The sequence below is a fragment of the Tachypleus tridentatus genome, chromosome 3, assembly GCF_004210375.1.
Source record: "Tachypleus tridentatus isolate NWPU-2018 chromosome 3, ASM421037v1, whole genome shotgun sequence".
Lineage (NCBI taxonomy): Eukaryota > Metazoa > Arthropoda > Merostomata > Xiphosura > Limulidae > Tachypleus > Tachypleus tridentatus.
In genome coordinates, this window is record NC_134827.1 from 53,994,337 (window position 1) to 54,016,377 (window position 22,041).

At 33.2% G+C, this 22,041-nt stretch overlaps 1 protein-coding gene across 2 annotated transcripts; it reads right to left on the bottom strand.

Annotated features, from left to right (window-relative positions):
- Window positions 1-201: 201 nt before the first annotated feature.
- Window positions 202-19,780, bottom strand: LOC143246875 (nucleolar protein 9). 2 transcript variants are annotated; one of them, XM_076494122.1, is made up of 11 exons: window positions 19,364-19,780; window positions 12,363-12,592; window positions 10,601-10,868; window positions 9,416-9,520; window positions 8,536-8,671; window positions 7,576-7,780; window positions 5,552-5,680; window positions 2,593-2,790; window positions 1,467-1,610; window positions 1,044-1,317; window positions 202-352 (listed from the first exon to the last, which is right to left on the bottom strand). In XM_076494122.1, exons 1-11 carry the CDS (start codon window positions 19,647-19,649, stop codon window positions 297-299), a joined length of 2,031 nt encoding a protein of 676 aa, XP_076350237.1. In that variant the 5' UTR covers window positions 19,650-19,780; the 3' UTR covers window positions 202-296. The 2 variants fall into 2 exon arrangements, with proteins under 2 accessions (XP_076350237.1, XP_076350238.1); XM_076494123.1 differs by having other exon boundaries at window positions 7,576-7,765; window positions 19,364-19,741.
- Between the last annotated feature and the right edge of the window lie 2,261 nt (window positions 19,781-22,041).

Genomic DNA, 22,041 nt, shown 5'->3' on the forward strand with positions numbered 1-22,041 from the left:
AAGTTTTTATCTGCCAGAAATGGTTTCTGTGTACCATATAAAATTAGTTTCTATTCCACTCCATAACTGGCAAAACCTTGATAGAAGTATTTAATTTCAACAAGTGAGGCTCTTCTGTTAATATTACAATAAAATTACCTTTAGATCTTGTAGAAGATGAACCCAATAGTCTGTTAACAAAGAAAGTGACAGACACGTTCGTTCGTACCAAACACATGGAAAGCCAGTTTTATACATGTTTTTACAGGTAATCTTGGCTGGTTCTATTTCCATGAAGTAAATAAAGTGTTTATCTGCTAGGTTGGTTCACTTCCAGCTTTGTCCTCAGACTTGAACTTTTTCTTCTTTGGTGCTATAATGTTAAATGACAAAATTACACATTTTATTATAAATTAACCTCTCACATATATACAGAATGTTATAAATCATTCTGGATTGTAGCAACACTGTTCACAGCAGAAATATCTGGAACATTCTTACTCCAATGTAGTTAGTCAGGTATGTGAAATGTTAGAAGGGGAGTGTGCCTCTTAAAAATGATACTGGGGAGCTGATGGCAGCAGATTATGAAATGGTAAACGTATTACATAATATATTCTCTTCAGTTTTTAAAAAGAAAGATACAACTCTTATGTCTCAACCATAGCATGGGGAAAATACTGACTTAAGAGAATAGTTCGTAAACCTAAAAATTTATAAAGCCCCTCGTCCAGAGAACTGCCAGTACAAACATCTAACTTAGGACTTTCTCATCCAGGTATTAAACTTCTGTCATCACATATTGTCGGTTTCAAAACTGTATTATACTTTAGGAAACAGAAACAGAGAAATTATATTACACTAAAAATACTCAGCTGGGAGAGCACAACAAAGAATACAGATGGTTAAATAAACAATTTTGTAGGTTTTTATATTAATGAGAAACTCATTACTGAGACCTTAATCTTATGAAGATGACTGCCATATCTATACATTGAGACAGATGTCATATTACTTACATGAAAACACTTACTAACACATGAGTTACATAAACAATTTATTACCTGTTGTTCCATCATCTTCTAGAACACAACTGAGAAACTTGTGTTTCCTGGTTTCAGTACCCTGGTTTTCTCTCCACTCTTCCTGATTACTTTTGAACAGGTACAGTTTAAAATTTCCTAGTATGTACTGTCCAAAGGTGTTGTTCCTAAGAATGGAATCCTTCACTGATAACTCCTGAGCAATAACAGTTTTTGTTTTAACACAAATCGACGACCATGCACTGTCAAGAATTCGACTGCCGTACTTGTCACAAGCTAGTTTGACAAGATGAAGCTGCAACATAAAAAAGTCCAACATTAGGACTCGAACCTCAATATAATAATAAAGAACACCACTGCAGCAGATTGGATTACAACAATATGTTACTGCTTGCTCAGTGTTAGCAGTAAAACAGAAAATTCTAACCACATCTTTAAACTTACCTTCAAGTACTGAACAAGACGGGCTTTTCTCTTCTCTCCTACATTAGCACTCTTAAAGAACTCGTCAATTACATGGCTTCCCTTAGCATCACAGGCAATACTCACCAACTTTTCTGGTTTTAGTGTTAGCAAGCTGTTTACCACCTAAGTTCATAAAAATAAAATATTTCGTTAAGATTTCGTGATGAAAACTTTTAATTTCCATACTGTGAAAAACTAGAATTATATCAACACATCACCAGTGTTTTTGTTTAAACACATGAAACTGAGTCATATGAAATGTAAATAAAAAGTGTTTGTCAGTTGCTACTGACTGGTTGCTTCTGCCGGTCGGAATAGAACGTATCAAGATGTGTAAAAGAGTTGTAGTATTCTATACAGTGAACCAACAACTCTCAAGTTAATATTGTATACAACAACAGGGTTTTAACTGAACAAACAACTGAATCCTGAAGAGTTGTAGTAACCTTCAGAAAAAAAATTGAGTTGGCTATATTAAACCCACATTATGCTGCTCAAAATATACAAAGTAAAAGTTTAAAAAAAAAACACTTTTAAAGTTTAGTAGTTAAGGTTCAACACAGATAAGATATACCATAAAGATCATTTTAACTTCTGTCACACAACAAGTACTGTAAGAACAGATATTCAGTCACTGTGAATAAGTTGTGAAGTCTGACAAAAGTATCTGAATTAGAAATGAATAAAGAAGTCACTAAGAAAGATGTTTACAAATGTGAAAGTGACTGGATTCAAATTGTTCATAATGTGATTTAACTAAATAAAGAAACTTTAATTCACTGTATGGACACAAACAAAGAACTAAATGGTTGATATTAAGGACAAGCATCGATTATTAAAGAGTACTTGTAGGCAACGTGATGTCAGGTAAACATTTCTACATCAAGACTGTCCAGTGCTCTGATATTTCTCCACACAATAGAGTAAACAGGTGACTTCATTCTGCTGTTTAGTGAACACTAGTTCCTACTGATATTGACTGGTTGTATACATGTTATAAAACACCACTCAGTTTTAAAGACTGGAATTATGTTCCTGAATCAGGAACACTTTACATAATCTAATAATAAAATATATGGATTAAGAAACACTGAAAAATACAAACTTTAATTGGTTTTTGAAACTTCAGTAGTTTTTGCAGGAGGACAGAGCCGTGGAGGTTGATTTCAAGACTAAAGGACGGCTTTCCTTCAGTGGTCTCTTCTGACTGGTACGTTTCTCTTTTGATCAGGTGTAATATTGAAGGAACAAGATAATTTTGATTTTCTTCTGTTCCTGTGCAGTGGAATATATTCATGAGGGCCTAAAGAAATCATACAAAAGAAGATGATGGGAAAAATAAATTACTGTCTCTTTTTAATTGCTGAACTGTAAAACATTAGACCTAAGTTATCAGTTGGAATACACAAGAGGATAACTGGTGAAGAGCAGAGCTAATTTCAAGTGAAGTGGATACCTAGCTTGCATTTCTGGGAAAGTAAATCTTCATAATCTAATCATTACAAGTACATATACAATGTGATTCTATAGTTTCATGGTTCAGTGTATCATATATCACAAATGATATGACAAATACCACAAGAGGCACCATAGAGGCGTCACGTATTTCGGACAGATATAAATAGGCCTGACGATTTCAGAGCAGATTATTTAAATAACATGAAGTTGACAAATGTGAAAAGATGCGAACTAGTGAAATGTTACAACACTAAAGGAAGTCACGCTGAGACAATGTGGTTTTCATGCAGGACGGTTTGTCTCTACACATTGGAAGTAAAAAACATTTAAAGAAACTCTTTTAGAATAGGATCAGTACATGTCAGTTTCCTGTTTTACTCAGTGGAACTAACACCAGTGATTTCTGGTTACTGGAGTACTTAAATCACATGGAACCAACAAGAGTTTTTGCACAATTCCAGACCTCAATACCAGACACCTAGCTGGTCCCACAATGTGTCTTTTCAAGTTTTCATTGACAATCAACATCGGGACTACAGTAATGTAAGAGCCACACTCAAGACTTCTAGAAGCTACTAATATCCATTATTACATGAATGTTGTGCACTGTGGATACTGGAGAAGCACATTAGGTGGTAACACCTAACAACTGTGCCTCTGACTCACTCACTAATTTAGACTTCTGGAAGCTAGTAATATCCATTATTACATGAATGTTGTGCACTGTGGATACTGGAGAAGCACATTAGGTGGTAACACCTAACAACTGTGCCTCTGACTCACTCACTAATCCAGACTTCTAGAAGCTAGTAATATCCATTATTACATAAATGTTGTGCACTGTGGATACTGGAGAAGCACATTAGGTGGTAACACCTAACAACTGTGCCTCTGACTCACTCACTAATTTAGACTTCTGGAAGCTAGTAATATCCATTATTACATGAATGTTGTGCACTGTGGATACTGGAAAAGCACATTAGGTGGTAACACCTAACAACTGTGCCTCTGACTCACTCACTAATCCAGACTTCTGGAAGCTAGTAATATCCATTATTACATGAATGTTGTGCACTGTGGATGCTGGAAAAGCACATTAGGTGGTAACACCTAACAACTGTGCCTCTGACTCACTCACTAATCCAGACTTCTAGAAGCTAGTAATATCCATTATTACATAAATGTTGTGCACTGTGGATACTGGAGAAGCACATTAGGTGGTAACACCTAACAACTGTGACTCTGACTCACTCACTAATCCAGACTTCTAGAAGCTAGTAATATCCATTATTACATAAATATTGTGCACTGTGGATACTGGAAAAGCACATTAGGTGGTAACACCTAACAACTGTGCCTCTGACTCACTCACTCACTAATCCAGACTTCTAGAAGCTAGTAATATCCATTATTACATGAATGTTGTGCACTGTGGATGCTGGAGAAGCACATTAGGTGGTAACACCTAACAATTGTACCTCTGACTCACTCACTAATCCAGACTTCTAGAAGCTAGTAATATCCATTATTACATGAATGTTGTGCACTGTGGATACTGGAGAAGCACATCAGGTGGTAACACCTAACAACTGTGACTCTGACTCACTCACTAATCCAGACTTCTAGAAGCTAGTAATATCCATTATTACATGAATGTTGTGCACTGTGGATGCTGGAGAAGCACATTAGGTGGTAACACCTAACAATTGTACCTCTGACTCACTCACTAATCCAGACTTCTAGAAGCTAGTAATATCCATTATTACATGAATGTTGTGCACTGTGGATACTGGAGAAGCACATTTGGTGGTAACACCTAACAACTGTGCCTCTGACTCACTCACTAATCCAGACTTCTAGAAGCTAGTAATATCCATTATTACATGAATGTTGTGCACTGTGAATGCTGGAGAAGCACATTAGGTGGTAACACCTAACAACTGTACCTCTGATATCTTATTTCTTATCGCTCTGTAATTTGATCATTATAAAACTGAAGTTTGAGTGGTTATATTAATTACTAGGTATGTAATTAACTTATGATCACAGTTAATATTTATTAACTACAAATTATAAATTTTCCTGTTCTTGACCCTCCAACATGTGAACCTCTTCAGCCTTATACATATCACTCTATCCTCAAGTAAAAATATTAATTAATTCACTTTATAATTAAAACAGACTTCATAAAACTACCAAGAAATTTGAAATCCATCAAACTTCAAATATACAAAGTCCATTTTCTATGCAAGAAAGATAACGTAGAGACCTAATTAACAAGAACATTGTCAGCAAGTAGTACAATTATGAATATTCTACATAATTAAAACATACAGACATAAAAATTCTAAGTTCAAAAAAATATGTCATTTTGTAATAAATACTTGTAAAAAAGATACATATGAATAAATACCAACTGTTATGGTGGTTTGATCACTAAAATGTGTTTGGTTTTCATATTTTAATTCTGTTATATCATTTGATATTGGCTAATATAAAAAAAATGATAACATGCTTTTAACATCAGCTTATAATCTGTCAGTTTATTCAAAATATTTTATCTCAAATTCTTTCACGATCTACCACGTCACACAAAACGAACTTACCACAATTAACTGGGTTTGTCGAGTACCATGTTCCTGGCATCCTTTAGCAAGACTGATTATAATGCCCGTATGTTGACAGGTCAGCATATGTTCTAAGTCTTCGATTATCTCATCAAACATTTCTTCAAACTAAAATCAGGAGTGATAAATTTGACAAAGAAGTGAATATCTTGTAATAATCAGACAAAGAAAAAACAAACTTGTGTTGGAGTTATGTAAGAGTTAACATCCCCAAGATAAGACCAGTATAATAACAAGAGGTGTATATATACAGACTATCAAAGATATGTGGCTATACTGGACAAGTTCAAGAAATATAGTTTGACACTTGAATGTTTGTTAACAGGAGCTTTGAATAAGTTTTTTTTTATCAGTAGGGCTTCTTTAATTTTGTTAAATTTCTATTGGTTCTTGATGAATAACTGGGTGTTATTTACCATTATGTTACATTTTGTGATACAGCAGTGTTCAAAAATGTGATGGTTTTAATCCTATTGGGATGGGTCAAAAGTCAAACTCTTATTGATCTACTATTTTATTAATATATATCAATTTGTTTGGAATGAAATTGTGTCTTTCATCAGCTCCAACTTTCATATATTTTTTGAGACCTAAATGCAGCTTAGTTACTGAGATTGATAAATTATTGTGGAATTCAATTGGATCAAAACAATTATTTAGTGAATATTTGGTTATTTAAAATGTATTTATAAAACCTTAAAAAAATATTTAGATTCACAACCTCCATGTACAAAATTTGAAAAGGCTTAGCAACCTATCTCAAGCAGTAAAGGAGTGCAAATGTTGTTGTATCTAGAAGATATAATTGTTTGCTATCCTTATTTATTTACTGTTCTATATTTTACGAGAACTAAATTTAAGAAGTTATTTGTAAATAGTAGTAATGTTACAATTTGTTATAACTGAAATGTGACTGTATTTTACCAAACACTACTCCACTAAAGTACACCCAAGACAGGTCACCTCGTAAAGAATTGAGGTTAGTTTTATATCACTGGATACAGTAACATGAGTGCATACGTTACACACAACGTAACTTGTGTAATGTCAACCACGTCCAACTGGAAGGTCAGTATAATAAATATATATGCATGTACAATGTTACGAGATTTAATCTATTCAGAGTAAACATTTGTGTTTTCATGTTATAATCTGTCATCATTCTAGACTACACACACACAAAAAAGCATAACTTTCAGTTATTTTCTAATTTCTTATGGTGGTTACAAGGTTGGTCAAATTTACTGACCCCATTTAATTAGAGTAAATAACAGACACGATATAAAGTTTTACTGAAAACAGACATTTGATACATATTTTAGAGATTAAACAATTACTGTGATGAAGAATAGGTCTTTAATCATGACATCAAAATCATTTTGCACTCGGGCTTGTAATGAAACACACTCAATATTTTCACAAACAAATCTCTAGTAAAAATATTTCATGTGTACAAAGAACTTGCAAGCTTTACTATAAGCCTACCTGAATCAAAAGTTGTAAATATTTAACTTGTGTATATTATATGAATCCCACACCAAAAGGTTTAGTTAGTCAACCAATATGTCACAACAAAAAGGAACCTTTCCAGAAAAACGAATAATGGGAATGGATGTCATTCATTTATGGTAAACATAATTACTCTCTTCAACAAGAAACTGCAGATAACTTCTAAGTTAACTTTCTTATCATCACAGGGTTTTCTTTGATTGGTTTTTTTAAATTGCACAAAATGATGGAATTCTTTTATAAACATTAGATCTTAAGGTATCTCTTAAACTACTACAGGTATGTTCGCTCTTCAGGAACTTTTGTGGGTGTGTAACATTTTGTACCATCATTAATAAAGTGTACCCCCTCTTCCTTCAAACTTTCCCAAGTTTCAAATCATGTTATTTAAAATGTGTGGTTTACTTTTTTTATTGTTTATCTAAAAATAATCTTGTCAAGAGTTATTAGTCTATCAAGATAAAACAAAATAACTGAAACCATGTGAAAATTACCTGTTCTTTGTTTTTCACAAACTCCAGTAGTTTCTGAGCAACAAAATTACCCAAGAAATGTCTAGTTAGTGTCACAAGGTGTCCTTTCAAGTATTTCTTCCACAAACGCTTCTGATACTTTTCACTGGCAACCATTAACAAAATTTCAGTAACGTGGGAGCCAGTCTCACTGGTTATAACTGCTGGAAGCCTGTACGAAAGATTTCTGTAAACATTCAAATGTTTAAACTGGTTTACAACTTTTAAGACATAAGCAATATTAAGAACAACATAAAATCTAGTAAAAGAACACAATGACTGGAACTTTGGGAATCTTTGTCATATAAAGAACAAGAACACCATGTAACAAAATGTTTACTTTTCCTTGTTCCTGGACAGAAAGTGTTATTTCCCAATTACTTATGCCTAAAGTAAATAGAAAAGACCTATCTTTCTCTTCAAACTTTGCTTTTGTGACCTGGGAGCATATAACAAAAACATGATGAGAGACTATATTTGGGAGCTGATACATGAAAGTGATTTACATTACAGTTGCAAATCTCAAAAAACTACTCATTTCTAAACATTTTTGTATAACTTTAGTATAAATACATGTAAATCTTGATTCATATGTTGTTTTATTCAGACCTTATGTAAATGAAAATGTCCAAATTTGCCTGTTTTTACATATAAAATAGGTTTATTTCTAAACTTCATTATCCAGGTCATAAAAGCAAATTTTGAAGTGAATAATGGTCATTTTCTGTACTTTTACAACATAAGTAATTAAGAAATAACACATACTATCCAGGAACAAAATCTGTGATACATAGTGTTATCTGAAAAGAAAATATTACTGTGAATGTAAATGATATCTTGTTTCTTAATGTTTTGACAAAGTGTTATAGTAACTGATTTGATTATAGTCCTAACATAATCTACCAATCATTAAAAATGAATTACCAAGTAATTCAAACCTACCCTTCGTTATCAATGCTGTGAAATGAGTGTTTAATGATTGCTTTCACGAGCTTTTGACACATTTCCATGTGGCGTTTCTCGAGAACCAGAAGCAAAGTCTGCAAAACAGGTGAAGCCTTCGTACACTGTATCCACTCTAAAACAAAAGCAAACAACTCTACAATATCCCAAGATTTACTAGTAAGAACACATTAATGGAAACAGGATGAAAAATATAAAACTGTTTGTTATGTTTTGAAGAAATCAAACAATTTCATGTTAAATTTCTGCAGGTCACTTTAAAACAAATTAACCACTACAGTTGTTTGAATACCAACTATTCATGCACTGTTGTGACGGTTCATTTATATAACATACTGATACTGATATGTATATTGGCCTGAACTGTTATTTTATTTAGATACATAACGTGAAGTTGATTCATGAACAGACATCATAAAAACAAAATAACCACAAAGGTTGTTTTAAGTAATTCACAGAGATACAAACACACAACACAAAAATAAGTTTTCTCAATGTTCTCAAATGACCAGTTCAACGCAAGCCTAATGCATGTTAACTGAACGGTTTATAAACTACACCCACCTTGTAGATCTTCCCAAGCCTAACACGTGTTAACTGAACAGTTTATAAACAACACCCACCTTGTAGATCTTTCTAAGCCTAACATGTGTTAACTGAACGGTTTATAAACAACACCCACCTTGTAGATCTTTCCAAGCCTAACACGTGTTAACTGAACAGTTTATAAACAACACCCACCTTGTAGATCTTTCTCAGCCTAACACGTGTTAACTGAACGGTTTATAAACAACACCCACCTTGTAGATCTTTCCAAGCCTAACACGTGTTAACTGAATGGTTTATAAACTACACCCACCTTGTAGATCTTCCTGTTTAGTTACTTTTTCTGCAAACAGTGTCAAAATATCGAGAAACGTCTGAGGCACAGAGCAGTCCAGTAGTGATGAATTCAAGGCAATTCCTGACAACAGAAAATTGAGTCCTAACATGTTTATATAAGTCTACTAGAACTAATGCTAATGTAGTGTGAATTTGTTTGAATTATTGTATTTTCTGTAATTCTAGGGTTAAAACCTTGTCTGATTCTGACACTTATATCTCTTTTTTTTTTTTAAACTTACAAACAACTGATTAATATCGACATGATTCTGGTTAATTTCAATGTTCTCAGTAAAATGCTCACAATAATTCCTTTGTCTTAGGAAGGACGTTAACTGGTTGGCGAAGATTGTTCAGATAATCCCAAGGATGGAAGGGTTGCCGAACAAAGTCAGTTTGAAATTAAAATTTTGTTCTCCTGGGAATAAAAAAGGATCACGAGAGATTTAACTAAATTATCCAACATCGTTCCAGGTGTTATTATGATACATGAGATCTTTCTATGTTGAATTCTGACGTCAACAGATCAAGAGGTCATAAGTTTAACATCTGGAAAGGTCGGACACACTGCAAGCTGAAAGAGTTTATTTTTTTCAATTTAGTTGCAACCCTACAGAACAAACTACCATCCATAATAGTTCTGTATGTGAGATTAAAAGACCTGATCAATATGTGAAATTAAAGGTATCCTTAACTTTGTGCTTGGTTTTTTAATATATCCCACAATTTAAAAAATCACAAAACCATGTACTACTGCATACCATATATTCCTGACATCAGCAAACAAATAACCAACATTTGGCAAAAACTAGTAACAACATACGACATTCCAGTTAATACCAAATTTATTCAAAAACCAGGCACAAAACTGAGGTCTAAACTATGTAAAAACTACACTGACAAACACCACACCAACATTATTTATAAAATACAATGTGATAACTGCCACGACTTCTATATTGGAGAAACAAGTAGAAAAATGAAGGTATCCTTGATTACGTACATTATTTATAATACATAAATTATGACAGGAAACCATCATAATTATTAAAACTGTTCTTCAGAAAACCTGGATAATAAATGTCTGACTAGAGTTATGTTTATGTTCAAATTTATTCTACCTTTTACGTCTGACTAGAGTTATGTTTATGTTCAAACATACCTTTTAAAGTATGTTTGAAGAACTTCTTTTTCTTTCCGTGTTTGTAACTCGTTATAATATTTTCTGGAACCTGATATCCAGCTACTGCCTGTAGAAGTGTACGTAGAATATGGCATGCATAAACGTCCTTTATAAATTCATCCATGTTGTTCAAACAAAATTTGCTAAACTTAACGATCCAGTTAATAATTATTCCACGTTTATCTTCCTCGGCAGTTGGTTCATTATTCACTGTTGACTCACTTTCTTCACTTTCATGGTGAAATTTCTGTAATAATGTTTTAATAACAAGTTTAAGAAGTTCAGTACTGAAAACAACATTTTACAGAACTTTTTTCAACCAAGCAGACTTACAACTTCAACCAGGTTTCTTTGGTGAAAATATTTTAAATTCACTAAAAGAAGTGGTTCATAATATCTAATTTAAAATCATAACTTCATATCATATTATAAGATACAACAATACCTATCTGTTTGGTATTTCCTGGCCTCTTATTGTACAGTTTTCCTTCATGCAGTTAACAATAGAGTTGAAATGATAAAACTTAAAACTAATCGCCATGTTCAACTTAAAGGTGTGTATCTTTATTCGAAACTCATTCACCAGTGATAATGTAATAAACAATAACAATTATAATGAAACAAAGGTAAAAATTAAAATTATTATATATACATTATTTTGAATTAAATTTGTGCATTATAAATAACCATTGTTTAAAATGTTTTTATTACGGTAAGGTTTTAATTACAATAGGAAATCAGAATAATATGGAAATCAATGAAGATTTAATAAATAATAAAAGTAATTTGGTTGGTTTTGACAGTTTGATCTAAGAATTACAAACTTAGCCTGTCATAAATACATAGGTTTATTTGTATATATTTTTTATTAATTATTTAATAATAATATTGAAGTGTTTACAATTTTTCTTCAATTAATTTGCACAAAATTGTTATTGAAATAAAACAAAAATTAGTCCCATAAATAATATGTTTAATCTACCATTTTAACTTAGAGTATGTGATGTCACAAAGCAACACCCCATAATGATAACTATATGTCATCAATATTTTCATCTGTAATCTCAATAAACCACAATTTTCAGGCCAGCTTTGATGATTTTGGTTCCTCCAAAGTTCATATGATCAATCATCAAATGAAAAATAATAAACACGTTTTATGTATCAAAACATTTGACCAATAATTCTAACTAAACAAACATTGAAAACATGTGTTTCAAAACTCTATGCAATGCCATGTAAGTATTATGTACATGTATATTTACTAGAAAGATGGCACCTATTCAACAGCATCCTCTTAAACTCTTGGAGCACTTGTCTTTCTGGAAAGTGGGATTTGACTGTCACCCTTATATTGCATCTATGACACTATATTGTGGAGAGAATGTTTCTGGGAACAGATCATGAACTAAGTCATTGAATTTGGTCTGGGAATGTCAACCTACTAGGTTCTGTTAAAAACCAAAACACAACTTTACTTACCAGACACATAAAGGTTATTAGTTGGTTTCATGTACCATAAGTAACTAAATGTCCTTTGAAGGTGTGACAACTGTGGACAGAGTTTACCCAGTATCCACTGACCAATGAAATCCTAATAAAACACTTCAGTAGTGTAGCTTCCAGTTAGACAAGTTTTCAGTTTGTTTGTTTTTTTATTTATTTAAACAAAGATATACAATAAACCCATTAGAATTGTAACATGTGATATATCAAGATACAACAGAACAAATGAACAAACCTGTAAGTGTTGGACTCCTGCAATAACTAAAGACTGTACAACGTGACTGGCAAAGTGATGAGTGCACACAAGACGCAAGTCAGAGCCAAATGCTTCCATGAACCTTGTGAGGACTTCCTCAGAACAACCAAGATTCAATAACATCTCCATACAAAAACTGCCAAGTTTGCTTCGAGAAAGTGGAACTTCTTTCCCTTCTGTCTGCTTGGATACATTTTCCACAAAAAGTTCTAAAAAGACAAACATGAGTGAGTTAAAACTAAAATAGATTAGTATCTCTTCAAGCACTCCAAGTTGCACCATTTTAAGTATTTAGTATACCAACTGGGCTGTAACATCTAGACTCTGATGTGAAATAAAAAAAAAGTGAAAGGTTTGGTAACAATTCCTGTATTCTCTGTGTAGGAAGCATAACCTCTCCAGGTTTTAATATATTATATATCAAAACTTAATACTATATTTAAACAGTATCATATATTTTGATACTTATTACATCATTAATATAAAAATTCCTTATATACTATTCCTTACTGAATTCAAATATTATACTCTGCTACAACTTAGTTTTAAAACAGTTGATACAGTACTTGCATGGTGTATTAGGAAATGTATGTAACAGAGCACCACATTGTCTTCCATTTACAAGATGAGCGGTTCTTCTTCAGACTCCCCTCCTATCAGAATTACAAGAATCGAAATGTCTCTCATGCAAATCATGTTGCATCATCTTTTCACCAATATGATCACGACATGCTCATGTGACTCCCTCTATACTCCTCCACTGAAATATAACTTCAAAGTTTGACAGAAGAACTCACCAATGAAGAAACGTGGGTAGGAAGGGTGAGATAGATAAGTACCTACCAGAAATGCATTTTTAATATAGGAAAATTACAACTTCCTATACAATTCACACCTCTTCTCACTAGATTAGCTGAAATCTCACAGTGAAAAGTATGAGGTATTGGTCCAAGGAAACAACATAAGTATCCAAAGAAAAATGAAAAATCCAAAGGACAGAAATGGGAGATCCACATCCAAAGAACAGAAGAGGAGAACTGCACCACTTATGAGCCAGGCATACTCTTTGCCCTCGTGTGAGATGTGTCAGATATCAGGATGGAAAATAAGAGGATCACATCTGAGCAGGAGAGAACATGGTGGGAAAATAATCTCAACTAGGGGAAGATAGTGTAACTCAATCCTACACACAAATGTCATCCTGGATGTAAAGTGGCTATGGCCCGACACAACGTACTTGGTACATCCAAAACCTCCTTGTGACGTACCAAGAGTGGGATAAGAATCATACAATCTTCCTCTCAAACCCAAGAACTGGGGGATTGGCAACCACTCTGATTCCTGAGTATAAGACAAGGATTAGCTTGGGAACTTCACATCCAGTACTGAGAGGATATCTATCAGATGCAATCAACTCCCCTTACTGTAAAACGGATCAGGACCATTCAAATGGCAATAACATCCCTGTAAAAAAGAATGTGAGAGATAGTCAAGGGCAGAAGCAAAACAATTCCACATACCAATTTCATGACCCACAACACTAACAGAGGAAGAAAAACAACCCAAAACCTGTATGAGTATTTATGTTAATTGGTTCACTCTATATCCAAAACCTATCCAAAGGGTACTGACATCCACATGAGGGTAGGATGAGAAATTCCAATTAAAAGGGTGAACTATGTTGTAATATCTCACTCCATTGTCTGGATTATTGCAAATCGAAGGATAATATCACATCATCTATGCCCACAGACCACCACCACCCTATTCTGTAACTGAACAGTTATTGTGTGGAACTCATTCAGCAGGGTGTTTCTATGGTCCACCACCCCGAGTGGTTTCAAACTGAAAATTGGCAAGAATCATTACACTCCATTTGAGGAGAGAAGAGTGGCAGTGCATTGGAAAGTCTGGAGTAACATCATCACTAGAGACAACACAATGAGTGAAAACTAAACCTTAATTTGAAAAGCAAACCATGCACAGTTATTTACTCTCGGCTTGGCAGGGAGGGAGAGCTATCCTCTCCTGCTTTACCTACGTAATCCATGAATGGTATGGTCCACGACAGGCATGCTTATGGAGCAAAATATTCCAAAGTTATTCATCTTCAAGTGATCTTGTGGAACATCCCATTTCCATAGTGAGTGTGCAAAGCCATGGAAGGTAAAGCATTAATCTATGTGGCTAGACAGTAAAGACTTAAAGAATACCACAACTTGTCACAGAACAAGGTCCATTTCATAAAAAGTAGATAAATGTCACTGAAAGAAAAGTATGAATTAAAATTTACCAGTTAAAGAGTCACACCGAAGCCTGAGGAATGACCACAAGTGGTAGACAAAACTGACAAATAGGTAACCATAATATGATGGAGATAGTGAGAGTTGAACATACTGGGAATGGTTCACATGTCAGATGGTAGAATCTTCTCTACTGAACAATAAAGATGAAAAGCAAGGACAAAAGTGAGGTATCTGATCTGATGGGAGGAAACAGGAACAAAGTCAGTAATTTAGAAAAAAGAGAAAAATAGGCCAATTGAACCAAAAGGCAAATCCAACTGATCAGGGAAAAAGTGAAAAATCATAAAGGGAGAATGAATGGCAAGGAATAAAAGATTGGGAACACATACCCTAGGTGGCAGTAAAATGGGCTGTATAAAAATAAAGAGCCCTGGCCAAACACAGATACTTATCTGAATTCAGTTGGTGGTGAAGATGAGAAATAGGAAGAACAGATCTCCCATGTTACTATGGTCTTAGATAAAAGAACAATCTTGATAAACGACAAGATAGGTAGGGTAATAAAGGATATATGAAATGTCAATGGTAAACAAATCAAAACTTTGATGTCCACAGGCTAAGAAAACAAGGAAATATACATTAACAAAAAGATAAAATATTGAACATAAGAAAAGTGGTTCAAATGGAAGTAAAATAAGGGAATATTAAACCACATTAGTGTCTCAATCTGGAAGGGTAGGGCATCTGGGAGGGTTATGTATTGATAGCAATGTACAAGCATGGTAATAACAGGGGAAGTTGAAATCCTATGAAATTGGAGGGGGGGCATGGGATAAAGGTCAACCAAACACCCATGGTTAAAAAGCCAGGTGAGAATTTCCACCACACTAACCATGGTAGGCTTGTCAATAGGACACCCCTGGCAGCATCCCTACATGAAAGACAAACAGATGGAACTAGCTTACAGGGAAATGACTTAACATATGAAATTAGAAATCAGACTGTCTCACCAAAGACCAGACAAAAGCCAGGCATGAAGACACACAACATGAAGGTTGGGATGTGGGACATATGACTAAAGTTTTCTAATGAACAATGAAAACACAGGAATAAAAAAACCCTGAAGTATGGAGAACAGATTCAATTACTAGTGCAAACACTAGTAAAACTGCTCTTAACTGATACTGGTTGATAACAGCATCTAGAGGAGAAGGGAAAGAAATGGGAATTGGAGACACATGAGGCTCTAATAAAGATAAACAGTATTTGTAAAGGTGGAAGTTTAAAGGACCAATGTCACCTGAGGCTCGAAAATATCTAGGACTGTCTCAAATACATAACATCTCAGGAATGAGGCCACGTGTAACACATGAGCAAAGTCAAGAGTAAATGGACCTGAGTCTATACTACATAATGACTTATAAGGTCCTAACAACAAATAAATCATGTAATCAATGCTAAAGCCTAAGACAAGATGGAGGTTAAAATAAAGGAAAAAAGAGCAAGGAAACTCCACAGGATGTTCGTGGAGAGCCTCGAAAAAGAGATGTACAGAATAAGAACATTGTAAGAAGTAAGAAACGATATTGGACCCATTTAAGATGGACATAAGATTTGGAGCAACCCTCCAAATAGGTAACAAGTACTTAACAACTGGTGATCTAAAAATAGATAACTCTATGGCAAGAAAATACAAAATAATCAGAAGTCCTCAGGAAGCAAGACATTTAATCCCCTAATGCAACTGTGAAGCGAGTGGTTCAGCAATAATCCAAATATCAGGTTAGAAACATTTTTCATGCAAGAAGAAAGAATAAAAAAATAGGAGACATGGATAAAACATCACAGAATCAAAGACAACCAAATTAGGCCTAGAAGACTCTCCAGGTTGGGAATAGTCAAACTCTAGAAATGGAAAAAGATGATCAAAGCCCTCATCAACCAACAAAGACTCAGCAATTTCCACAGGAGCCTTGGCAGTGTCTGGAGATAAAGGTTGGACCATGTAACTTTCAATCTCCCAGATACACTCATCATCAGATTTCCCATACTTGAAGCCCAAGAAAAATGCTAGTCGCTAGTTTTATCTTTGAAGCTGACTTCAGAATTAATTGCAAAGAAAAGTTTCACCAATGTTGAGGGCAATAAAAGGAAAACTTGAATTAACTAATAGATAAGTTGTTTTTTTTTAATTTCGTGCAAAGCTACTCAAAGGCTATCTGTGCTAGCCATCCCTAATTTAGTAGTGTAAGACTAGAGGGAAGGCAGCTAGTCATCACCACCCACCGCCGACTCTTGAGGTGTTCTTTTACCAACAAATAGTGGGATTAACCGTCACATTATAACGCCCCCCACAGCTGAAAGGACGAGCATACCAGACCAGATAAGAATCAGGGTTGTATAAATCAAATTATGTTGAAATATAATCAGTTTGTGATGCAGCAATAAAACAAAAACAAAATAGCACATTCAAACTCAAATGCTGCCCAAAGAGAAGTGACAATTCAGTAGAGGAGTGCTCTACAGCAAATCGTGCTCCATTTGATAAAGAGATGACACAGGATTATTTCCACGAGAGACATGTTAGAATCTTGCATTTCCTACACAGGGAGCAGAAGGCTTGTGGCATGCACATAGAAGGCATCACTAAACGTGCATTGGAAGTACCGTATCAGAAATTTCTTGCACGAAGACAACGTGGTTTTAGTAACGGTAAGTCTTACCTTTCTAATAATTTGACATTCTTCAGAGGTTACTGCTTATGTAGATGCGGGTAAGAGAGTAGATTTTTACATTTCTTAATTTTCAGAAAGCATTTAATATATTGTTACAAAAAAGGCTTGTTAAAAAAATTATACACATGTATTTTTATTTGCTACTCTAATTACTGATAATTATTATGATATATCTATTTTCTTAGTTTATTTCTCATCTACAAGTGATCACATGGATGATAAACTGGTATGGCAGAGCAGATAAAAAATATAGTTACACAAGCATTTTCCCAAAATCATGAGACATGCTGTAATGTCCACTGATACACAGGTTCCAGAGGAAGAAAGAAGTGTAACATTACATAACACATGTACAATACAGAAAAAGTAAATATAGTTACAATTAGGTGTTTATTTGCTTCAACAATAACTATAATAGATTAAGATGAATCTCAGTTAATAACAACAATAAAAAATCACAACAATATATAATTATTGTTATCATTGTTGCAATAATCTGAATTAATAACAACAATAAAAAATTACAACAATATATAATTATTGTTATCATTGTTGGAATAATCTGAATTAATAACAACAATAAAAAAATCACAATATATAATTATTGTTATCATTGTTGGAATAATCTGAAACTTTAATAACAGGACACACCAATTTTAATTAGTTGGTTATTTCAGATAATTAATCTAATTGATAATTTTACTTGACAATGATCAAAGTCATTAATTATTTTAAAGAGCAGACTTAATCACCTAGCTGTAATAAAGATCAACCCTTACAGACAGTTTAAGGCAATCTGGGATCAGAGGTGGCTGATGTTAGAGAGCTTTGGAAGCTTTCTCTGTCCTTATTAATGGCATAAATACAAAACCAAAGTCACATACCTAAGTTTAATAGAACTTATTTAAGTTCAAGACATTTGTACCAAGACCATTTAACAGGCCTACAATTACATAGATGCAAAACAAAAACACAAACTGAAACCATGTGTTAGAATCATTATGAAACAAGTATCCACTCCCAGTGATATCTAATTTATCAATTTAAGTTATTCCATGGAGTCTAAACAGGTTAATGATGTGACACATTTGGTTTCACTCAGAGCCAAAGCTGAGTGACTTGTACTGCCCACTGGAAAAAGAAATTGTTGAACATTTCAGTCACATTAAGAGCTGCTCAACAATAACACACAGTAAATCTACATATTAATATATTAAGTTGCATTACATTTTCAAATGTGAATAATAATGTTATTCATTCTTAATACTAATGTAGAATATCTTGTTTGTGAAATTAAAGTTGTTATTATTTATGTCTGTTCTCCAGTCATTCCAAAATCTGTCACTAAATAAAAACCAATTTCACAATTAATTGAGTTATCCATTTAATAATAACTTTGACGTTACACTTAAGTAAAAAATAAAATGAATACATTTTAAGGAAATTTTAAAATGAAAATTTGACATTTAGATTTGATGTACTCCTGCCATTAACTCTTTACATGATAATATTTTTCCTTTGAAAGAATCAGTCCACAATATGAAGTCTATGACATCCAATCACAAGAAATGATGGTACGCTGTGCTTATACAAGTATTATCAAACTGCTTATGCTATATACACCGTGCACATAGACTTTACTTTGGTGGAAACGTTCTCCCAAAATAAATATTAAATGTTAAAATGCTCCTTAGCTCTCACTAAATTAGTGTAAAAAGACATGGCACAAATTCCAAGTTCCTTAAAGAACTGGACATCACTGGTAATTCTAATGACATTGTTATTTCATTTTCAGGCTTTAGCCTGGTGTTAACACAGTCCACCAACGGAACACATATCAATATCTATGATTATTAATGTTCAGCTGGTAGAGTGGTATTAAAATAACATTGTAAGTACTATAACTGATGTAGAAATTAAAATAATGCTTCAATCTAGAAAACAAAACAGTATATCTTACAAGTATTGATTTAATATTAATTAAAAAATACAAACATACTTTTTTCGTCTTCGTTGTCAAATCCTGACTTCACCCTTTCAAATACTCTAGTAAAATACTTCAAGCTTTCATTGTCAAGCCTTTCATCACTTGCATCTGTCGGAACATCTTTACTTGTATGAAGTACATTAGGGTTAGCTTCGAGACCAATTCGATTAGGATAATTTTTTGTGTTGCTTTTACTGTAATTAAATCTACCAGTCTTAACATTTACATTTTTGTCATTACCGTACTTTTTGAAATTTCTTTTAACATGTTTTTTTTTCTTATCAAAATATCCAACCATTCTTAAGTTACCTTTATAAAAATTAACTTCCTATACTGTTCCCTCACGACAAGTTCAAAACGCGAAAACATATACCGTTTGCGCACGTGCATTCACTAAATATAAAACTAAATTTTATAAACAAGCACCTAAAATGTACGGTAATGTTTATATGACAATCTTTTATAATTCATTTAATTTTTTGTTGTCTTTCAACAAATATTTTAATATCAAATAGTTTATATATCAACTCCAAGGAAATTAAGGTGGAAAAACGAAGATTACACATCTGGATTTTTTCTTCCTAAACTTCTTATCAATATATAATTTACTTTATTTAACTAAGAATATAAATGTTTCGATTATAGTTTAAACGTAAACAGTCTCTTTCAACGAAAAATTGACCAAAAATAATATTGAAAAACACATTTCGACATAACAAGCAAAGTCCATATTAAAAAACACACCAAATTCTAAGTATGGTGTACCTGTCTGAATAGTTATAATTTTATCGTCTTCTTCCTTTAAACGCTAGTACAGCGGTATGTCTCCGGATTTACAACGCTAAACTCAGGGGTTCGATTCCCCTCGGTGGGCTGAGCAGATAGCCCTTTGTGGCTTTGCAATACGAAAAACACACACACATCTTTAAACGTAAGTTACAAACCATTATTTGTTACGTGAATTTGAAAAGAGATTACGTAACAACTTTATTATATATTCACACATTAATGCTTCTACATAACTTAAATACATTAAAAAATATACATGTTGAACATTACGATATTACTAAACCTTTCATTTTATCACATTTATCTTGACGAACATTATAAATATCTATCTAATCTTCACAATCTAAGTTTTCAAGACAACTTTGCTCTTTGATCGGCCTCTTGTTTATAAAATGTAAGTTAATTATTCTCATATTTATAATGAAACATCTCCAAAGTTTTCTTCACTTTATAACCTAAACCAGAGTATGTAATTTTCTTAAAACCAAACAATGTAACAAAAACTTTGACTGTTGTCAAGCGCACTAGGCCATCTATGCTTTACACATCACGAACAAATAAAACCCAATTTTTATTGTCACAAGACTCCAGACTCACTGTTGATCTACAATGGAGTGATAAAAAAGATCCCTTGCTATTTTTTGTCTAAATAATAATGATTAATTTCTCAAGAATATTATTTACGTGGTTGCGAAAAGGAGCCCACATTCGTCTCTTTGACAATTAAATGACTTTTTTTTTTTTAATTAACTTGACGTGAATTAAAGTTGTGAAACTAATTAGTGGAAAAAATATATAATACTAAAATACACGCAACAGCACTTTCGCAAAGAAATTTTGCAACAATCAATTGGGATAAGTTAAAACCTAAGAAATGTGACTGAACAATAAAAATGCATTTTATTGTCCTCTATTCCCCAGTACCTAAAGTTTTTTCGCTTTGTACTCCGGAAGCCAAAATGATATACAATTTACGAATGAGTATCAAACATTTCTTTCAAAAATTTAAATAAAGAAAACTATATTGTCTTCTGCTTATCCCTTCAAAATGTGACGTGAAACGGAGTTTCTTTTCCTTTTTTAATAAATAGTTTTGAATTCAAAATAAGCGTACTCTTTAAAACACGAAAAGTGAAACATCAAATGAGATTTAGTGTACATACAAGTGAAAATGGTGTATCTTAATAGTTTGGTTTTTACGGAAAATTTTTTAAATGAGTATACAATATCTAAGAAGTTGGTTAAAAAAAACTACATATTACTGTTTGTTTCATCACAAAGCTGCACACTGTATTAACGGCATTGTATCAACTTGAAGGATTCGAATATCGGAAGAATTGGATTTGTAAAGTATCAGTGCAGAGCAAAATGGGTTCTTTGAAAAATGCTGATGGAGTGTTAGAGGCTATGAAATGCCAACTTTTATCTTCTGGCCACGGTAGAGAAGATATCAGGAATGTTTCTAACCATGAGCATTACAAATGGCCCAAATCACGTGCAAAGGTTGAACATAATGGTCACATCTTATAATTTTAATTTCAAGTTTGTGTACTTTCAGGAAATAAAAGAGTAGCCATACAGTAACTTAACTGGACCCTAAATTACTTTGTATCATTAAATTTCGAAGTATAGAAGAATTTTTATTTTATTTTATTCAGGGGAAGGTCCTAAAATTTTAAAGTTGGAAAAAGCTATCAGTTTTCCAAAGATGCATGGTTGCAGGTGAATGTTGATCTGGATTCTAAGTGATACAAACATTTAAAACAAATCCTGAGGAACAGTGTCAGCAAGGATATCAAAAACTAAAATAACACTAGAGAAACATGCCAACAGCCAAAAACCTAAGTTTAAAGAATGTTATCAGTGGACATTATGAGAAGTAATGAGATGAAAACAATGCT